Raw genomic sequence first — 16,742 nt, forward strand, 5'->3', positions numbered from 1 at the left:
GGTTGGCCGGGGGTTAAAGTGAGACATGTGATGAGATGACAGATCAGCATATTGCAATTATCGAAGCTGCATTCACGAAAGTTTAATCTTCCATGGAGCCCGGCCCAGACAAGGCACGCACACTGGCAGAGTACTGGTAGCACTTTGTGCTCTTTAGGCCTTGGCTTGGGGCCAAGTTTGGAGCTCTTCCGTTGGAGTTGCTTGATGGGAGAATTATTGAGGAAGCAGTTGAAAACAGGTGCCCATCTAACGGGATTGCCTAACCACCCTGCCGCCAGCTCCATCTCACCATCCGTCCTCTGCTCTCGAAACCACCCTTCTTCTTCCCCGGCCACTCCCTAGACGCGCCCCCATCCCATCCCCCTGCTATATAAACCCACTCCATGTTCACCTCTTCTCACCACCCACAACACGGGAAGCAGCTCTCCGGTCTTCTCTCACTTGCAACCGTAGTGCAGCAAAGCAAAGTAGTTTCCTCACACCCATACATCCATGGCGACCTCCATGGTTTGCCTGGTTGCGCTCTGCCTCTTGTCTCCGCTGCTCCTCGCCGGCGCCGTCGTCGGCAACCCGGGTTACGGCGGCCTGTTCCCGCAGTTCTACGACCACTCGTGCCCCAAGGCCAAGGAGATCGTGCACTCCATCGTGGCGCAGGCCGTGGCCAGGGAGACCAGGATGGCCGCCTCCCTCGTCAGGCTGCATTTCCATGACTGCTTCGTCAAGGTACCTCCATACTCTGCTCCCTCTCTGCTGTACCAGTGCTGTTTGCAACTTTGCATGCATGCCCTCACAAAGCTACGAGGATATACTTGGTGAACATACTCCATGCAAATGCGCTACAGCGAATTCGTTGCCTCAGATTATTTACTCTACGTTCACCGCGATAATTAAGATGTGCATTTTATGTGTTAGCACTCTTACCTCTCGGAACACATAACTGAACGTGCAAACTGTTCTATTTCAGCTTTAAAGCTTTTGCTATAAGTGCACCTTGGTATCAGGAAAAAACATCACTAGATATGAACTCTAGGAGCATGGAGGAATCTAGTTTTCTAGGCAAACTGTTTAACCAGTGATGTGACGAGATAGCCTACCTACATTGCCCATGTGAGCGCTGCTTTTGTGTTTGTCTGGGTGGCGGCATGATCGAGTCAGTACCGTGATTGATTAACCTGAATAACGCTGATATCCATGCAACGTATAGCACGTTAACTCAACGCATGTGCCTCTGCCCTATGTGCTACTGTTAGCTAATCTTTTTCATGTGTGCGCCTAATTAACCACGCCACGTACGTAATCTAAATAAACTTTTCTGGTATCTTGCTGTGATTGCAGGGGTGCGACGCGTCCGTGCTGCTTGACAACAGCACCAACATCATCAGCGAGAAGGGGTCCAACCCCAACAAGAACTCCCTCAGGGGCTTCGAGGTCGTCGACCAGATCAAGGCCGCCCTCGAGGCCGCCTGCCCCGGCACCGTCTCCTGCGCCGACATCCTCGCCCTCGCCGCCCGCGACTCCACCATCCTCGTATGTCACCGTTAAACACCACCACCAACAACACTTCTATTCCCGGTTCTTAATTTGACATGGAAATGGACCTGCATGCAGGTTGGCGGGCCTTTCTGGGACGTGCCGCTGGGCCGGAGGGACTCTCTGGGCGCCAGCATCCAGGGCTCCAACCAAGGCATCCCGGCACCCAACAACACCCTCCCCACCATCATCACCAAGTTCAAGCGCCTCGGCCTCAACGTCGTGGACGTCGTCGCGCTCTCGGGCGGCCACACCATCGGCCTGTCCCGGTGCACCAGCTTCCGGCAGAGGCTGTACAACCAGTCGGGCAACGGCCTGGCCGACGGCACGCTGGACGTGTCCTTCGCGGCGCAGCTGAGGCAAGGCTGCCCCCGCTCCGGCGGCGACGACAACCTCTTCCCGCTGGACGTGGTCAGCTCCACCAAGTTCGACAACTACTACTTCAAGAACATCCTGGCCGGCAGGGGCCTGCTCAGTTCGGACGAGGTGCTGCTGACCAAGAGCGCCGAGACGGCGGCGCTGGTGAAGACGTACGCCAACGACGTGCACCTCTTCTTCCAGCACTTCGCGCAGTCCATGGTGAACATGGGCAACATCACCCCGCTCACCGGGTCGCAGGGCGAGATCAGGAAGAACTGCAGGAGGCTCAACAACTTCCACTAATTAAGTGGCTGGAAATTAAATGCTTAGCTGCTTGCTTTGTGTGTGCCTTGATTTTTTTTCCTTTCTTTGTAATAAGCAAGTGTGGTTGTGTGCTTTGGAATTCCAGAAGATTGTGTCTTGTGATCGAGCCCCAACTTCATAATTGATCACGTAAAAGAATCGATCGATCGGATCTTAACTTGAGGTGTCATTTTTTTTTCACATTGTTGTGTCAGGGAATATATACCTACCGACTACCGTGTACTCACTGGCGTGGCAGTTGCCTATTCACGTTACCGTCGGGAAAACTAATCAGTAGGAGTAGTAATTTCATGGTGGTGGCAGTGAGCGAGCACCTCGCATGGGGGTCATGTGGAATCTGGCTCAGCGTCCAACGGCCGGAACGAGAAATGCCAAGCATATGTGTCATCTTGGTCAGTAGAACTACTACTCCTAATAATTAGGGGGTGTTTGGTTTCAGGGACTTTTTTTGTGTTGGGACTAAAAAAAAGTCCCTAGCAAACCTAACAGGGAGAGACTTTTTTAAGACTTTTTGCTAAAAGTTCTTAAAAGCACCTCCTTAAGAGTATTTTTCAAAAAATCCTAGGGGCTAGAAAAAGTCCTACGACTAGAGAACCAAACACCACCGTTTGCTGGTTAGGTAGGTAACATGCATGTGGGTCGTAGTACGTGGATGCCCAGCCCGGACCGCCGGCCGGTCTTCCTAGGTCAAGGTAGCAATCAAACAAGCTAGTGCTCAGGCGCGCGTGTGGGTGGGTGAATCATGGCGTGCCGACCACACACGCTGGATGCATATACCCATCCCATAGCTTTCACAAGAAAGCCCCACCACTGCATTCATATAAGCTCGGAGAGAGAGAGCTCTTTTGCAATGCAGAAAGGGGTAGAGCCACCGAAAAGAGCTCACTCCCGGTCTACCATGCATTTAACAAGCACTAGGTAGATACTCCCTCCGGTCCTTTTTACTGTGCACATTGGATTTGCCGAAAATCAAACTTTGCTAAGTTTGACCAAATTTATATTAGAAATTATTAGCATCTATAATATCTAATAAATATAATATGAAAATATATTCCAAGATAAATCTAATGATATTGGTGTTGTTATGTGAATGTCTATAATTTTTTATATAAACTTGATCAAAGTTGGATGAGATTGACTTCAGACAAACCTAATATGCAGAGTAAAAAGGACCGGAGGGAGTACTAGATAGCCAACTTATTGCAAGGGTGAGTAATCATGCCTTCTCATGCATCAAAAAAGGAGAGCAACCTAGCTAGCTACCGGAAGAAAGCACACTTTGTTCGTCTCCAGTACTACTAGAGGTCAATGGACTGCCCTTATCTACTGTACAACAAAGGCAGAAGGGTAAATAGTGATGTGCGTGCGGAAATAAACATGTAATCATTTTGTGTAACAGGCGTGTGCAGGGTCGACCCACCAACATTCTCATCATTGCATCCGGAGCAAAGGGAACTCACGAACTGGTTTGAACCTTTTCAACTGAACTGCACATCACTGCTTGCGCGAAGCAGCATGATCGTGTTTAGCCCTACTTAAAATTTACACACAACGGTTTAACCGGGAACAACTTTACCAAGGAATTAATCTGAAACACAAGGTAATACTCCCTTGATCAATCTGAGTTTGTGAGACTGGCATGGATATTTAGGTCTTTAGTTTCACTAAAAAATATGTGTAACAAGCCATTAATAGTATATATATGTTTAGAAACTTTGTTCGACGACGAATCCAATGATATATTTAGCACTGACATGCGACAAAACGTTTCGCTAGTCAAACTGAAGACCCCGTTCTCACCTTACAAACCCGGATAGAGGTGGTACTTGAGGCTTATACTGTATGTCTTCATCTTTACAATTGTTTTCCATGAAGCATGCATGCATCTAAGAGCATCTACAGCCGGGCGCCTCAAACCGGCCTCAAACGCCCGGGCGGCCCACCAGGTCATTGACCGGTCACGAAAATCTTACCCAGACGGACGCCTCAAACGGAGCTTAAACGTCTGGGCTGGCCGCACCCCTCATACCCAGCACAAAAATGGGGCGGATATGGGGCGTCCGGGCGCGCCCACCACGTCGGACTGACAGCGGAGTCTCACGCAGAAACGCCCGGAAACCCGGCGACACGTAGCTCGTCTCCTCCGTCGGACCGATGTCGCCGCTCCAGCAGGCCCCGTAGTGCCTAGACCGGCTATTTAAGTTGACCGGCGGCACCGAAACCCTATCATCCACATTTTCCTCCGGCTGTTCGCCGTACCACTACTTTTCACTTCCCCCGTCCGCCTTGTAGCCATTCCCCCACGACGCCGGGAGAGGAACCACCCATTTCTAACGCCGAAGCACCGACTCGACCTTCTTGAGCAGATTCGGGCAAGGAGCGAAGCCCGGATCGCCGCGGGGGCTACCTCCGAATGCAGTGGATCCGAAGGAGGGGTTGAAGGAGGAGGAGGAGGAGCCGCCGAGGGGGGGGGGGGAGATGGGGGTGATGCAAGCGACGCAGATCAGCAGACCGAGTCGAGAGCGGAGGCCAAACGCCATCGCCGGCAGGAGATGGAGGCCGCGGAGGAGGCGGAGATGCTCACCTACATGGATGAGGTCAAGCAGGAGAAGGATGAGCCAGAGCCCTCCTACCCGCCCGTCCAGCCGGCGCCCGACACCATCGTCGTGGACACCTCTGGCGACGAAGATTAGTTAGAGTAGTACGTAGTATGTAGTACATAGGATTTATTTTGCATGCTTTATATGGATCTATGAGTTGAAATATAAGAGATTCAGATACGGAGATGCTAATTTAAGGCGTGACCGGTCACTGTTCGCGGACGCGTCCGGTCGCGTCCACGGGCATTTGAGGGGCCGGATTTACAAAGTCCGCCCGTAGATGCTCTAACTAAATGGCTCAATTGAAACTAAATGGCTTAGTTGAATAACGATCGCCTCCAGGCTAGATTAGATAGAACCAACAGCTAGCAGATGAGGATTAAGAGCCTCGACCTACAAAGGGAAATAATAAAGATCGAAAAGAAGAACAAACCAAATAGCTACTCCCTCAAAAAAACAAACAAACCAAATAGCTACTCCTGCTCCAGGTCCCATATAATTGATGTGCACCCATCGAACTCAAAAGTCAAGTGGTTACGCAGATTCCATGTGCAGTAACTAGCTGCCGGCATGGGCAGGTGAAAAGGCCGTACAGACACATCCAAGATGGAACCAGACGAATCGGCGGTTAGTTAGAGTTGGTACACTGCCATTGTATTCTTCTTCTTTAGCCGTGGGATGCACTCCACTAGTTCTACCTCTATTGGCTTACAATATCATAACTACTTACTAATTTATACGTACTTTGTCTTCTTGGGAATCTGTGTTATGTATGGGCAATTTGGTTATTGTGATCAGTGTACAGATGCATGGTGCATGATGTGGAGTAGATAGATAAACAGGCGTGATTGTTGCGTACTTAATAGGATTATATATGTCCCTTGTACCTAGCCTTATAGAGTTTTGCCAGAACTGATGGATTAGATGAATGCATGGGGTGTTTAGTTGTTGTATATAAAAACGTGTGAGATGATTGAGCAATGTATATGCAGACGTGGGCGATTTTCTATTTTACTGGTATGAGTCAGATCCCTTTTCCGACCATCTTTTTTTCAAATCACGATGAAATAATGCTTTTTGAGGGTGCTCATTTTAGCAAGCCCTCTAATTGTGCCATAGAAAAACAGTAGACAAGGAGACCATGCACCGCCAAAAAAAGGTAAAGACCGGTAGTGCATTTTTCTTTTCTTTTCATTTTGCCAAAACCAGTGGTGTATACTTAATGTGGTGTCCCCTGGTGTTGCTGGTATGCCAAATGCTCTAGCAGTTGGTAGTTTTCATCAAACTGTAGATGTCCACGGATGCGTCTATGACTCTTTGGTATCCCATATGCCAGTAGTAGGTATATATCTGATTGTGTTACCAGCTCTTGCTACGGTACATTGGATTCTGATGTATGAAAGCAGAGAGCATGAAAAATTACTTAACTTTTATTTATTTTTGAAACGAGGCAAAAAACTTGCCATTTCATTGATTAAGGAAGAAGGTTTTAGACAGAAGCCGCAAGCGGCAAACGAAGGAAAATTACTCTCACGGCATTACAATACTCAAGTGCTTGGCACCCGCCAAAACCCTAGTGCAAGCCTGATGAACTGTTATGTGTTTATAGATTTAACTGGAGTCCCAAAAACATAACAAGTTGTATGAACTTTCAAACACATGTTTGATATGCATGTACAAAAAGTAGTTCCATATTATTTCCGAGGGTGATTAGGCAAGCTCCAAGATGTCCAGGAAGATTCAAGGAAATTCCAGAACGTTTCATAATTGCTTCAGCAAGCCTCGGCAGCATGACACAAGTAAAAGTAAGTATGTCACACGTGTATCCGATTGCCATGGAAATCAAATATAAGAGAGGAGTATATTACTACATATAGTGAGAGCAGGATATAACCGCATTCGTAACGACAGGGCCTAATTTATTGCCAAATTGAAGTGTGACTAAGATTTGTTCTAAGCTGCGGAATAACCGCATCGTTCTGTATATTCATAATACACTATGTATATCTTTCCTTTTTCTCCAAATTTACTTCTTTTATACGTTTATCTTCCTTTTTACGCAATGTAACTTGGCATAGCAGATACGCAGCCACGGTGTCAAATATTCACACAGCGCATTGCTTAAAGTGCTGGTTTCCAGAATCACAAAGCTCCTTAGTCAAGCCAACTACACTTCACAAAAAGAAAAAGGAAAGCATGGAAATAAATTTTAACCATGTCTTGGAAGCTAAGGGCCTTCTCTGATATTCAACAAAGCAGTGATCAACTTGGCTACCAGTATAAGCTACTGTTATGATAACGATGATCAGCAAGGCGTCTATGCTAATGTATCTGATTAAATACTTGCCCTTTTTCATAACACAGGTCAAAAGTCTTCTATGCTTAACTGAGTATGTTTAACATCAAGAAAAGTAGATTTCACCTAGTAAAACTGTCAAGTAACATCATAGGGAAGCCAAATATGATAATGAGAAAAAACAGAGTACTTTGAAAGAGCTTTGCTTAATAATGTTCTCTTTCTACAAAAGCTTGCTTAAGCAGACCGGGGTTGGTAAAGGGAAGATCAGACAATACATTAAGGCACTCTCTAATCAATCATTCAGTGTAAAGTCCTTTATTCAGGGAACAAGTTGTAAGAAATCATTGGCCAATTACATTGGAAAATCTGTGTTGGTTAACTTCTAAGAAACATGTGGGACCTGTTCAAGATTTGCCTTTTACTTCTACAGTAAGCATGATTGGTGTGGAGTTGAGAGTTGATTGCAGGAGGAGAATGGGGGGAAAGGGAATAGGAAACAATTATGACTCAGGATCCTCCTAACAGCAGAAGTCAAATGAGCAGGCACTCTTATATCGCTTTAGTTTCCTCCCAAGGTTTTTTAGCAGTAGGGATACATGCCAAGGGGAGGAATCTCATGTTCAACATCGACACAATGAAACTGCTGCTAGATATGAACTTGAAAACTCCTAGCTACTATGAATTTTCTTTATGCTCATTCTGTCCGTGTTAGTTTAGCTAGGATATTAATTTGCAAAAAAAAGAATATATGACAGTGCTAGGTCACAAATTGGTCTCCACATTTATGTACTTTTCTTTCTAAACCAGAAAACGGTTCCCACGCACACACGTAGCATAAGCATACCTGCAAGTCATATGCAAAGTCCCTGAATCTCTGACTCTCTGGCAGTAACAACCACAGCTGTTGTTTTCTTCAAGAAACGGCCACTGCTATGTGCTGTGCAGAGAAACAAGGCTGCTGGGCCCAGTGACAAAACTTAGGAACAGTTGAAAGTACTTCCAGGAACCTGCTCCCGGCATCAATCAATGTAGGCCATGCAAGTACCTAACGCAGATTCATCACGCATCCTGTGCCTCCAAAGTTGGTACAATATCGCACATCTCCTTTGACCTGATCAGCATCCATGCACGTGTGTTAGCTAGGGAAATAAGCCCCAGGCTGTACAGAAGGCAACATGTCACACACGTTCTCTGGCCTTGGCCATTAGATGAGCCATCGAAAAGTTTCAGTAAGGTGGGAAAAGTCACCTAACTCAGCATGATTCTACGATAAGACACAACAATAATGTCCTAATGATCTTAGACATTACCCTTCATCTAGAAAACCTGCATTTCTTTTAAGGCACCACGCTGCTGTAGCGGCATACTTTTATCCACAAAGGCGTGGGATACGAATCCCTGTTCCCATGATGACCAATATAAAAAAATCCCTGCATACAGTCTTAGCGTTAATCAATACCTTCTTACCTGTAACGATACTTATGTATAACAAAAGTACCAGTATTAATTAGGAAGCAAACCTCTCGCTTTTGGTTATGCCATTTCGTGTACTTTGGCAGCTTGGTTTCACATATGATATATGATGTATTGCCATGTGTATGGAGAGGTTCCTAGAGACTTATGGTTTGTTAGGGGTGGGCCTACCGTGATATAGAAGGTTAAAGTGAGACATCAGACCGATTACTGATCTATTGTAAGATTGTACATGCCTTGGTAAGGTAATTCAAACCAGTAACTGTAACATTCCGATTCAATCACTGTAACATTCCAACTCACGAAGGGTGAAACTAAAAAAAAGGCAGCCTGGTGCACATAGCTCCCGTTTACGCAGGGTCCGGGGAAGGGTCCGATCACTTTGGGTCTTTCGTACGCAGCATTTCCCTACATTTCTGCAAGAGGCTGTTTTCAAGACTCGAACCCATGACCTCATGGTCACAAGGCAACAGCTTTACCTCCAAGGCATGGTCACGAAGGGTGAAATTACATGATCACAAATTTATGTGATTAGTTCACAAAGCTATTGTGTATGGATATGTTTGTTGAAGACATTCTGTACTCGCAACTTTGCAGAACTTTCATAAGAATAGTTGTTCTTCAAGTGGTGATGGTACTATTGATATTTCATCAGTGTTACAGTGTGCATTTGTATTAACTCGTCAATAAAATAATTACTGAGTTTAAAGTTTAAACTTTTATAAGAATCTCCATCTACACTTGTCTACCAAATCACCAAAGCTTAAAGTTCGAGTAACTACAACACCAGAAATGAAGACCGAAACATGACATAGGGCATAGCACCTTTGGAAGAAAATCAGATGATTTAAACCTTTGGAGTTACTCCCTCCATTCCTAAATATATGTTGAGATTCCAATATAGACTACATATGGAGTAAAATGAGTGAATCTACACTCTAAAGTAGGTCTATATACATCTGTATGTAGTTCGTATTGAAATCTCTAAAAGGACTTATATTTCGGAACGGAGGGAGTACTTGATAGAAGAGTTATTGTCGAAGCAGTTGACAATGCCTGGTAGCTCACTTATTTTATACGCATCGTCTAACAACCCAGCTGCCCTGCAGCATCTCACAGTTCTTTCCCAGAAACCACCCTTCTTTCTCTTCCCTACATGCGCCTCATCCTCCTACTATATAAACCACCCCATTCTGCACCTCATAACCCACAAGAGAAGTAGAAACAAACAAATAACAAGTCTCTTCTATTACTTGTAACAAAGTGCAGCTAAGGACACTTACATGGCGACTTCCATGAGTTGCCTGCTGGTGCTATGCCTTGTCTGTCCCCTCCTTGCTGGTGTTGTACGTGCCAACCCATGGTACGGCTTGTTCCCACAGTTTTACGACCACTCTTGCCCGAAGGCAAAGGAGATTGTGCAATCCATCGTGGCGCAGGCTGTTGCCCAGGAGACCAGGATGGCAGCATCCTTGGTCAGGCTGCATTTCCATGACTGCTTTGTCAAGGTCTCTGTTTCATCTTTCCTGTAGTATCCTTTACATTTTTCTACACCGCTACAATGATACTTGCTGAACATAGTTCCTGCAATGTAGTACAGAAAATTACTATTTCATTGTGAGTCTGTGACTAATAGGATAAGCTATGCATTTTATTTCTGATCTTACAGCAGTTCCAATGCTCAACTAAATGCCTAAAGTGTTATTTTTGCTATATTTGTCCTTCATATGGGGAACCTTGTCCTCAGGAACATGGAAGAATCTGTAGTTCCTAGGCTAAACTTTTAGTTTTACCTATGATAAGATAGCCTGCCTACAATGCCCATACGACCACTACTTATTGTCTTGCGAGTCCGTACCATGATTGCTTTTTCCCCGAAAAGATGGCGATTGCTTAATTCAAGTGCACAATAATTGGCACTCTCCATGCAATGCTCATCCTTCACAAAATGCATGTACCTGTCCAATGAAACTGCTATTTCGTTGCATGTGCCCAATCTGTGTAGTACCAGTAACTTTTTCTGACATTTTTTTTCCTTCTGTGCATAGGGGTGCGACGCATCCGTGCTACTGGACAACAGCAGCAGCATAGTCAGCGAGAAGGGGTCCAACCCCAATCTGAACTCCCTCCGGGGGTTCGAGGTTGTCGACCAGATCAAGGTCGCCCTTGAGACAGCCTGCCCCGGTACTGTCTCCTGCGCCGATATCCTCGCCCTTGCCGCCCGTGACTCTACTGTCCTCGTATGTGCACACCAAAAATAATTCTTTCCCAGATAGCACGGGTTAAACAATGCAGCCAGTATTTGAGATTCTTTGGGACCCAAATTAACCTGCAGGTTGGTGGCCCTTACTGGGACGTGCCACTCGGCCGCAGAGACTCTCTGGGCGCGAGCATCCAGGGATCAAACAATGACATCCCTGCCCCCAACAACACCCTACCCACTATCATCACCAAGTTCAATCGCCTCGGTCTCAATGTCGTCGATGTCGTCGCCCTCTCAGGTGGCCACACCATCGGCTTGTCCCGCTGCACCAGCTTCCGGCAGAGGCTGTACAACCAGTCGGGCAACGGCCTGGCTGACAGCACACTGGATGTGTCCTACGCTGCGCAACTAAGGCAGGGGTGCCCCCGCTCCGGCGGCGACAACAATCTCTTCCCACTCGACGTCGTCAGCTCGACCAAGTTTGACAACTTCTACTTCAAGAACATCCTTGCCGGTAGGGGTCTCCTCAGCTCTGACGAGGTCCTGCTTACCAAGAGCGCGGAAACTGCAGCACTCGTGAAGGCGTACGCGAATGATGTGCATCTCTTCTTCCAGCACTTTGCACAGTCGATGGTGAACATGGGCAACATCATGCCACTGACCGGGTCACAGGGGGAGATCAGGAAGGACTGCAGGAGGCTCAACAACGATCACTGAGTTACTGAAGCTCCTGTAAGTGCTGAATTGTGTGTGAAGTTGGCGCCATATTTTGTTTGAATAAGCAAGTGTGGTTGTAATTTTCGAAATCGCTTGATCATTTGTGTTATGTAATTGCATTATGAAATGTGTGTAATAATAATTCAATATATAAGATGAGTTCACTTGTTTGCTTTAGAGCTGGTTGTTTGACATAACTTACCAAGTTCTCACTTCCAAATTCCACTCATGGCACACATCCACCTATTGTTCAACAGCTCTCGTGGTACTCCAGCTGTGCTGACTTCAAGATTTATCATCTGTCAAAATAAAATGGATCAAAAAAAAAGTTAGTCTTTCAAGATACTTATAAATTATTGATTCAATCTTGTTATGCCTCCAAGAAATATCTTGGACGGTTATGTAACCACTAAAACTAAATATGACTTGACCAAGTTTGCGCTGACGACCACTAGGATACACCACATCATATTGCTGTGCCATACTAGGTTCATACAACAAGTAAACCTCCTAATTTCTAAATGAAGAAAATCAGGTACATGTGATTCTTTTCAGCACAAGTTGTTCAAAGCTGGCAGCAGTGTTATCTTTTGATGACAGCTGGAGAAAGCAGGATGCCAATCAAATTGGAACAAGAGCAAATGAGGAGAAGTGCCCAAAAAAGAGGAGTCCAGTCTCCTCCCTTGCTCATCGGAAGAGCAAGCAAGGAATTATCACACAGTAAACTAGTCATACCAAGTTTCACCATAGTAATCAGAGATGCAAATCATGTTTGCAAAAATAAATTCAAGGATCTGTGATGTTGATATTTCATCAAACAGATAGGTATAGGGCAACTTGCATTGCAAACCCTCAGTTCCTGCTTTCATACTACACTAGTATTGTTAGAACTCATGGACGAGAGGTGTAATCATTACCGAACAGGATACTTGGTTCCAGCAGAGAGGAATTTATTTGTAGACTCTATGCTTGAAGTCACTCATTAGCTGAGAACCACCAGCTCAACATCCAGAGAAACTGGGAGCAAACTAAGGCATTTCATAAACTGTTTGCTTTGGGGAATTATTTTTTGAGCTTCTTGTGTCAGGGGTTCATGATATTTCTTTACAACACCCAAAATGACACGTAGGTTTCTTGAGAATCATTGTTTTAGTCATGTTTATCTGAAACCAGTCAGTTCCAAGATAGTTCTGGGTAACCTCACCCAATTGAATTAAAAGTTTTTTGAAAAAGTAAAGACCATCTAATAAACGGGCGCATAAATCTAAGTATAGAGCAAGGGTGATTGTGTTCAGTTCATATGTAAAAGGTGCCATTTTCAGAAATTTGTACAGGGACAAATGGAAAGGCAGACTAGCCGCTTTAACATGTATTTACAGAATCTGTATGTGAAGCAGGAGACAAGTGCATCATTACATTGTCAAAGATTCCAAAGGAAACATATTCGAATAGGGCTAGAAAGTGAAAATAATAAGACAACGAGGGAACAAAGAGCATATACTTAAACTAATTACCTGCAGGTCCATTGCTCTTACAAGCTTTCTGTTTGCACCATTTTCTCTCGTGTGGTGTTTTTTTTTATCACCAAGCCTTGGTAGCTCTACTAGTAGTTTACTACCCTCAGTTGATCTGATTAGCCGTTTAAGTGCATTTCTTGCACGAAGAAGTGCCACTGGTTTCCTCCTTTCTCATGCCCTACCCAGTGTACAAGATCTTCTGTTGCCAACTGCCAGGATGGTCAATGATGTCAACAAATATTTGCTTCACCTACAAAACACAGAATGCATATTAACAAAATTCTCGAGGATGCATTATGAAGCCTCAGTTATATCTGCAAGAACATGGTGTCCTTACGAGAGTTGCTTTGCTTACAGAAGATGATGCAATGGGCCAGAAGAACTTCCCTAACAGATTGCACCGGTCACCAAACTTAACCAGAATTCCGAATCATTGCTTCAATTGCCTTATTGGCCTTAACCAGCTCCCCTTTCGAGCAAAGGGAAGCAATAGCAGGATAATATGTATCAAAGTCGTCATAGAAAGACTTCCCTAGCAAATTGCCATTGTCAATATCAGTATTATCACTTCCTGTGCATAAAGTATCAGTTCTCTCTGTCATGGGCTGCAGTGTGCTTTGGGAACTTCCGTGGAGGCAATTGCTAGAAACATCAAAATCGGCAACTTGTTCTGAATCTGTTCTAGGATCACAAGCATCATCAGTTCTCTGCAGCTTCTTGAGCTGACCAAGTGTATTAGAACTATTCGAATCTGAAGAGGATACAGACATGAGTCTCACTTCACTTAGGATAGTCACAACCTCATCGATCTTCCCTTCCTCGCATGCAGAAGACAGAAGAGCAACAAGAGATTCTGTTTCAACCTCATATCCTACGCTGTTTATTAGCTCAACAACTTGTTTGGACTGAAACATCTCCCTCAAGATGCCCCTGGACTCTTCCATCCTTCCTTTTGCATAGAGCCCTTTGACCAGGCTCATAAATCCAACAAAATCTGGGGCCATCTCCTTACAATGGTATTCATTAAAGAAGCCTAATGCAGCTTCAGTGTCACCTTTCAAACAATGCCCACAAATAACTGCGCCGAGTGTAAAAGCATCCGGATGTAGACAAAGCTTCTCAAAACGAGACATAAGCTCAAGCGCTTTTTCAGCTAAACCATAGTTACAGTAACCACTTATTAACATGTTGTAAACACGGGTAGTGGGTCTGATACCTTTGTTGGACATTTTCTGAAACAATTCATATGCATCATCTAAGAAACCTTCTCTGCACAAAGCACCTATAAGTATACTGTAAGTTATCATTGTTGGAAGAATGTCGCTTCTTTCTAAGTAATCAAAGAGCCTGAATGCTTCAGTAAAGCATCCGTGCTGGCACAAACCACTGAGAACAGAGTTATGGATGATAATGGTTGGATGAATCCCTTCTCTTTTCATGCTTTCACACAAGTCTAATGCCTTCACAAGATAACCACCTTTGCAAAGGCCCTCCACTACTATAGAGTACATGGCAAGATCCACAGAAAACCCACTTTGTTCAGCTTCCTTGAGAAAATTATATGCATCCATAATTTCACCTTCTTTCTTTAGTGCAAAGACAGCTCCTCTTAGAACACTGATAGGAATGCTGCCACTGTTCATGTTACTTGAAAACCGAATAGCTTCACCAACACCCTTCTTGCTGAGGTGGCAAGACAGCATATTAATCATTCTAGGTTCATGCAGGCCATGGATCTTAATGAACTCACTTAACAATGGTTCTACGACCTGTTCATTTCCATTGCGGAGTAAGCTCTTGAGTAGCCTGTAGAATGTTTTGCTTGATACAGCAAAGGCTTGTGTTCTGAGTATCTTGTAAACATATAATGCTGCCTGGCAACAATCCCTGCTGCTTAAGAAATCAGAAGCATAATTGCAAACAGATGAAAACAAGTCCATTTCTAGTTCATCCATCTTACGAATGAAATTTAGCACACCTTCTTCACCACCTTCTTTGAAATTTGCATGAATCAACTTCCTGTAAGTACAGGAATCAGGCCTTAGTTTTTTATGAATGAGATCATAGAAGACTTGATCAGCAATGGTGACCTTTCCTCCATTACATAGTGCTCCAATCAGGCCATTGTGAACAACAGTACTGGAGAATGATGTATCTTTCTTGTACTCATCAAACAACTCAACTGCCCTATCAAAATCCCCAAGTTTACACATCATGTCTATGAGTGTATGATAGGTGACGGTATTAGGGCTTAAGCCCATATCACGCATTCTATGAAACAAGCTGCAGGCATCATCCACCTTCTTGATCACAAATAATGCTTTGATAAGTACATTGCATGTGACAACGTCAAGTGCAATCCCACTACTCTCGAGCCTAGCCTTTATCGCCATAACACCGGTCGTATCCTCTTCCTTAATGTAACCGTGTAACAGAGTGCTATATGTGAAATTATCAGCAGTAACACCTTCAAACATTTCCGCGGCCTTGGTAGTTTCACCAGCCTTACACAAACCATTTATTACTGCATTGTATGTCACTGTCCCAGCTTTTACCCCCTTGCTCTCCATCTCTCCAAGCAAAGAGACAGCCTTATCCAAATCCCCCTTTTTGCACAAACTGTCGATTAAAATTGAATATACATACTCATCCACCACTACACCTGTTTGTTCAAGTTTCCTCACTATGGAAAAGGCATCCTCTAGCCTATTCCTCTTGCAGTAACCACCAACAAGTGACGTATAAGTGATCAAATTCGGCTTAGCACCCCGTCGCTCCATCTCATCTATGAACCCCTTCACTTTCTCCACACTACCTTCTCTACACATCCCATCAATAACAATAGTGTAATTAACCACATCAGCTGCAACACCCTTGTCTAACATCAGCCGATGCTCCCGCAACCCTTCCATCAACAGGCCACTGCTCATGTATCCATGAACCAAGCTACTATAGAACATCGCATCACCCACCATATCCTTCCGTTCCATCTCCCTTATCAGCTCAGCCACGTCACCAATTCTCCCCTGCCTCCCGAGCAAACTCACAACCGCAGTCAGTGTCACCAGGCCTGGCTCAAACCCTCTGACCTCCTTCCTCACTCTATTGTAGAACTCCAAGCCAGCCTCGGCCTTGCTGGCCTTGGAGAAGCCAGAAATGATCGCACTACAAACACGGTCGTCGACCTGACACCCCCTCGCTGTCATTATATCGAACACCTTGAGCGCCCCGGCCATGTCCCCACGGGCACACAACTCAGATATAATCGCACGATAGGTGGACGGGGAAAGGACAGCTCCGTGATCCTCTACACCAGCGGAGAGCAGCTCCAGCGCAAGGCGAGGGTCGCCACGCTGGGCGCAGGCCCGGCGGAGCAGCGCGTCCCAGAGGCGACGGGATGACGACGCCGACCCGGCGAGAGCGAGACGCCGAGCGGCGTCATGGGGGAGCGCGGAGTCGAGCAGCGCGGAGGCGGCAAGGAGGTGGGTGCGGGCGGTGGGGCGCAGGGAGTTGGCGAGCGCCTGGGAGGCGAGGGCGCCGACGAGACGGTGCCTGCGGCGGCGGAGGAGCGCCGCGAGCATTCGGTCCACATGCTGCTCGGTGATCGCGCGACCGAGCTTAACGAGCGTCGGCAACGGTAGCGTAGGGGGTTCGCCGCCGGGGAAGCCCATGGCCGTCGGCGGTTGGCTGCTGCCGCGGTGTGAGTGCGAGTGGGGGGG

At 45.7% G+C, this 16,742-nt stretch overlaps 3 protein-coding genes across 4 annotated transcripts; 2 read left to right on the forward strand and 1 right to left on the reverse strand.

The window, feature by feature from the left end:
• Positions 1 to 320: 320 nt before the first annotated feature.
• Positions 321 to 2,371, forward strand: LOC123078099 (peroxidase 49). Its single transcript, XM_044500496.1, has 3 exons — positions 321 to 723; positions 1,336 to 1,527; positions 1,609 to 2,371. The coding sequence occupies exons 1-3, from the start codon at positions 493 to 495 to the stop codon at positions 2,191 to 2,193; spliced, it is 1,008 nt and encodes a 335-aa protein (XP_044356431.1). The 5' UTR covers positions 321 to 492; the 3' UTR covers positions 2,194 to 2,371.
• A 7,409-nt stretch (positions 2,372 to 9,780) lies between these two features.
• LOC123078101 (peroxidase 15) lies at positions 9,781 to 11,683 on the forward strand. The gene is made up of 3 exons (XM_044500500.1): positions 9,781 to 10,094; positions 10,635 to 10,826; positions 10,922 to 11,683. Exons 1-3 carry the CDS (start codon positions 9,870 to 9,872, stop codon positions 11,504 to 11,506), a joined length of 1,002 nt encoding a protein of 333 aa, XP_044356435.1. The 5' UTR covers positions 9,781 to 9,869; the 3' UTR covers positions 11,507 to 11,683.
• Positions 11,684 to 13,087: 1,404 nt separating this feature from the next.
• LOC123078100 (pentatricopeptide repeat-containing protein At5g57250, mitochondrial) lies at positions 13,088 to 16,732 on the reverse strand. Of its 2 annotated transcripts, none has more exons than XM_044500498.1 (2): positions 13,379 to 16,732; positions 13,088 to 13,273 (listed from the first exon to the last, which is right to left on the reverse strand). In XM_044500498.1, exon 1 carries the CDS (start codon positions 16,692 to 16,694, stop codon positions 13,437 to 13,439), a length of 3,258 nt encoding a protein of 1,085 aa, XP_044356433.1. In that variant the 5' UTR covers positions 16,695 to 16,732; the 3' UTR covers positions 13,088 to 13,273; positions 13,379 to 13,436. The 2 variants fall into 2 exon arrangements, with proteins under 2 accessions (XP_044356433.1, XP_044356432.1); XM_044500497.1 differs by having other exon boundaries at positions 13,361 to 16,732.
• Positions 16,733 to 16,742: the final 10 nt, after the last annotated feature.

The sequence above is a fragment of the Triticum aestivum genome, chromosome 3D, assembly GCF_018294505.1.
Source record: "Triticum aestivum cultivar Chinese Spring chromosome 3D, IWGSC CS RefSeq v2.1, whole genome shotgun sequence".
In the NCBI taxonomy this organism is placed as follows: Eukaryota; Viridiplantae; Streptophyta; class Magnoliopsida; order Poales; family Poaceae; genus Triticum; species Triticum aestivum.

Coding starts and splice junctions, on each gene's coding strand:
- LOC123078100 (XM_044500498.1), bottom strand. CDS start 16,694: ATGGGCTTCCCCGGCGGCGAACCCCCTACGCTACCGTTGCCGACGCTC.
- LOC123078099 (XM_044500496.1), top strand. CDS start 493: ATGGCGACCTCCATGGTTTGCCTGGTTGCGCTCTGCCTCTTGTCTCCG. Junction 724..1,335: donor TCCATGACTGCTTCGTCAAG/GTACCTCCATAC, acceptor CTGTGATTGCAG/GGGTGCGACGCGTCCGTGCT. Junction 1,528..1,608: donor CCCGCGACTCCACCATCCTC/GTATGTCACCGT, acceptor ACCTGCATGCAG/GTTGGCGGGCCTTTCTGGGA.
- LOC123078101 (XM_044500500.1), top strand. CDS start 9,870: ATGGCGACTTCCATGAGTTGCCTGCTGGTGCTATGCCTTGTCTGTCCC. Junction 10,095..10,634: donor TCCATGACTGCTTTGTCAAG/GTCTCTGTTTCA, acceptor TTCTGTGCATAG/GGGTGCGACGCATCCGTGCT. Junction 10,827..10,921: donor CCCGTGACTCTACTGTCCTC/GTATGTGCACAC, acceptor ATTAACCTGCAG/GTTGGTGGCCCTTACTGGGA.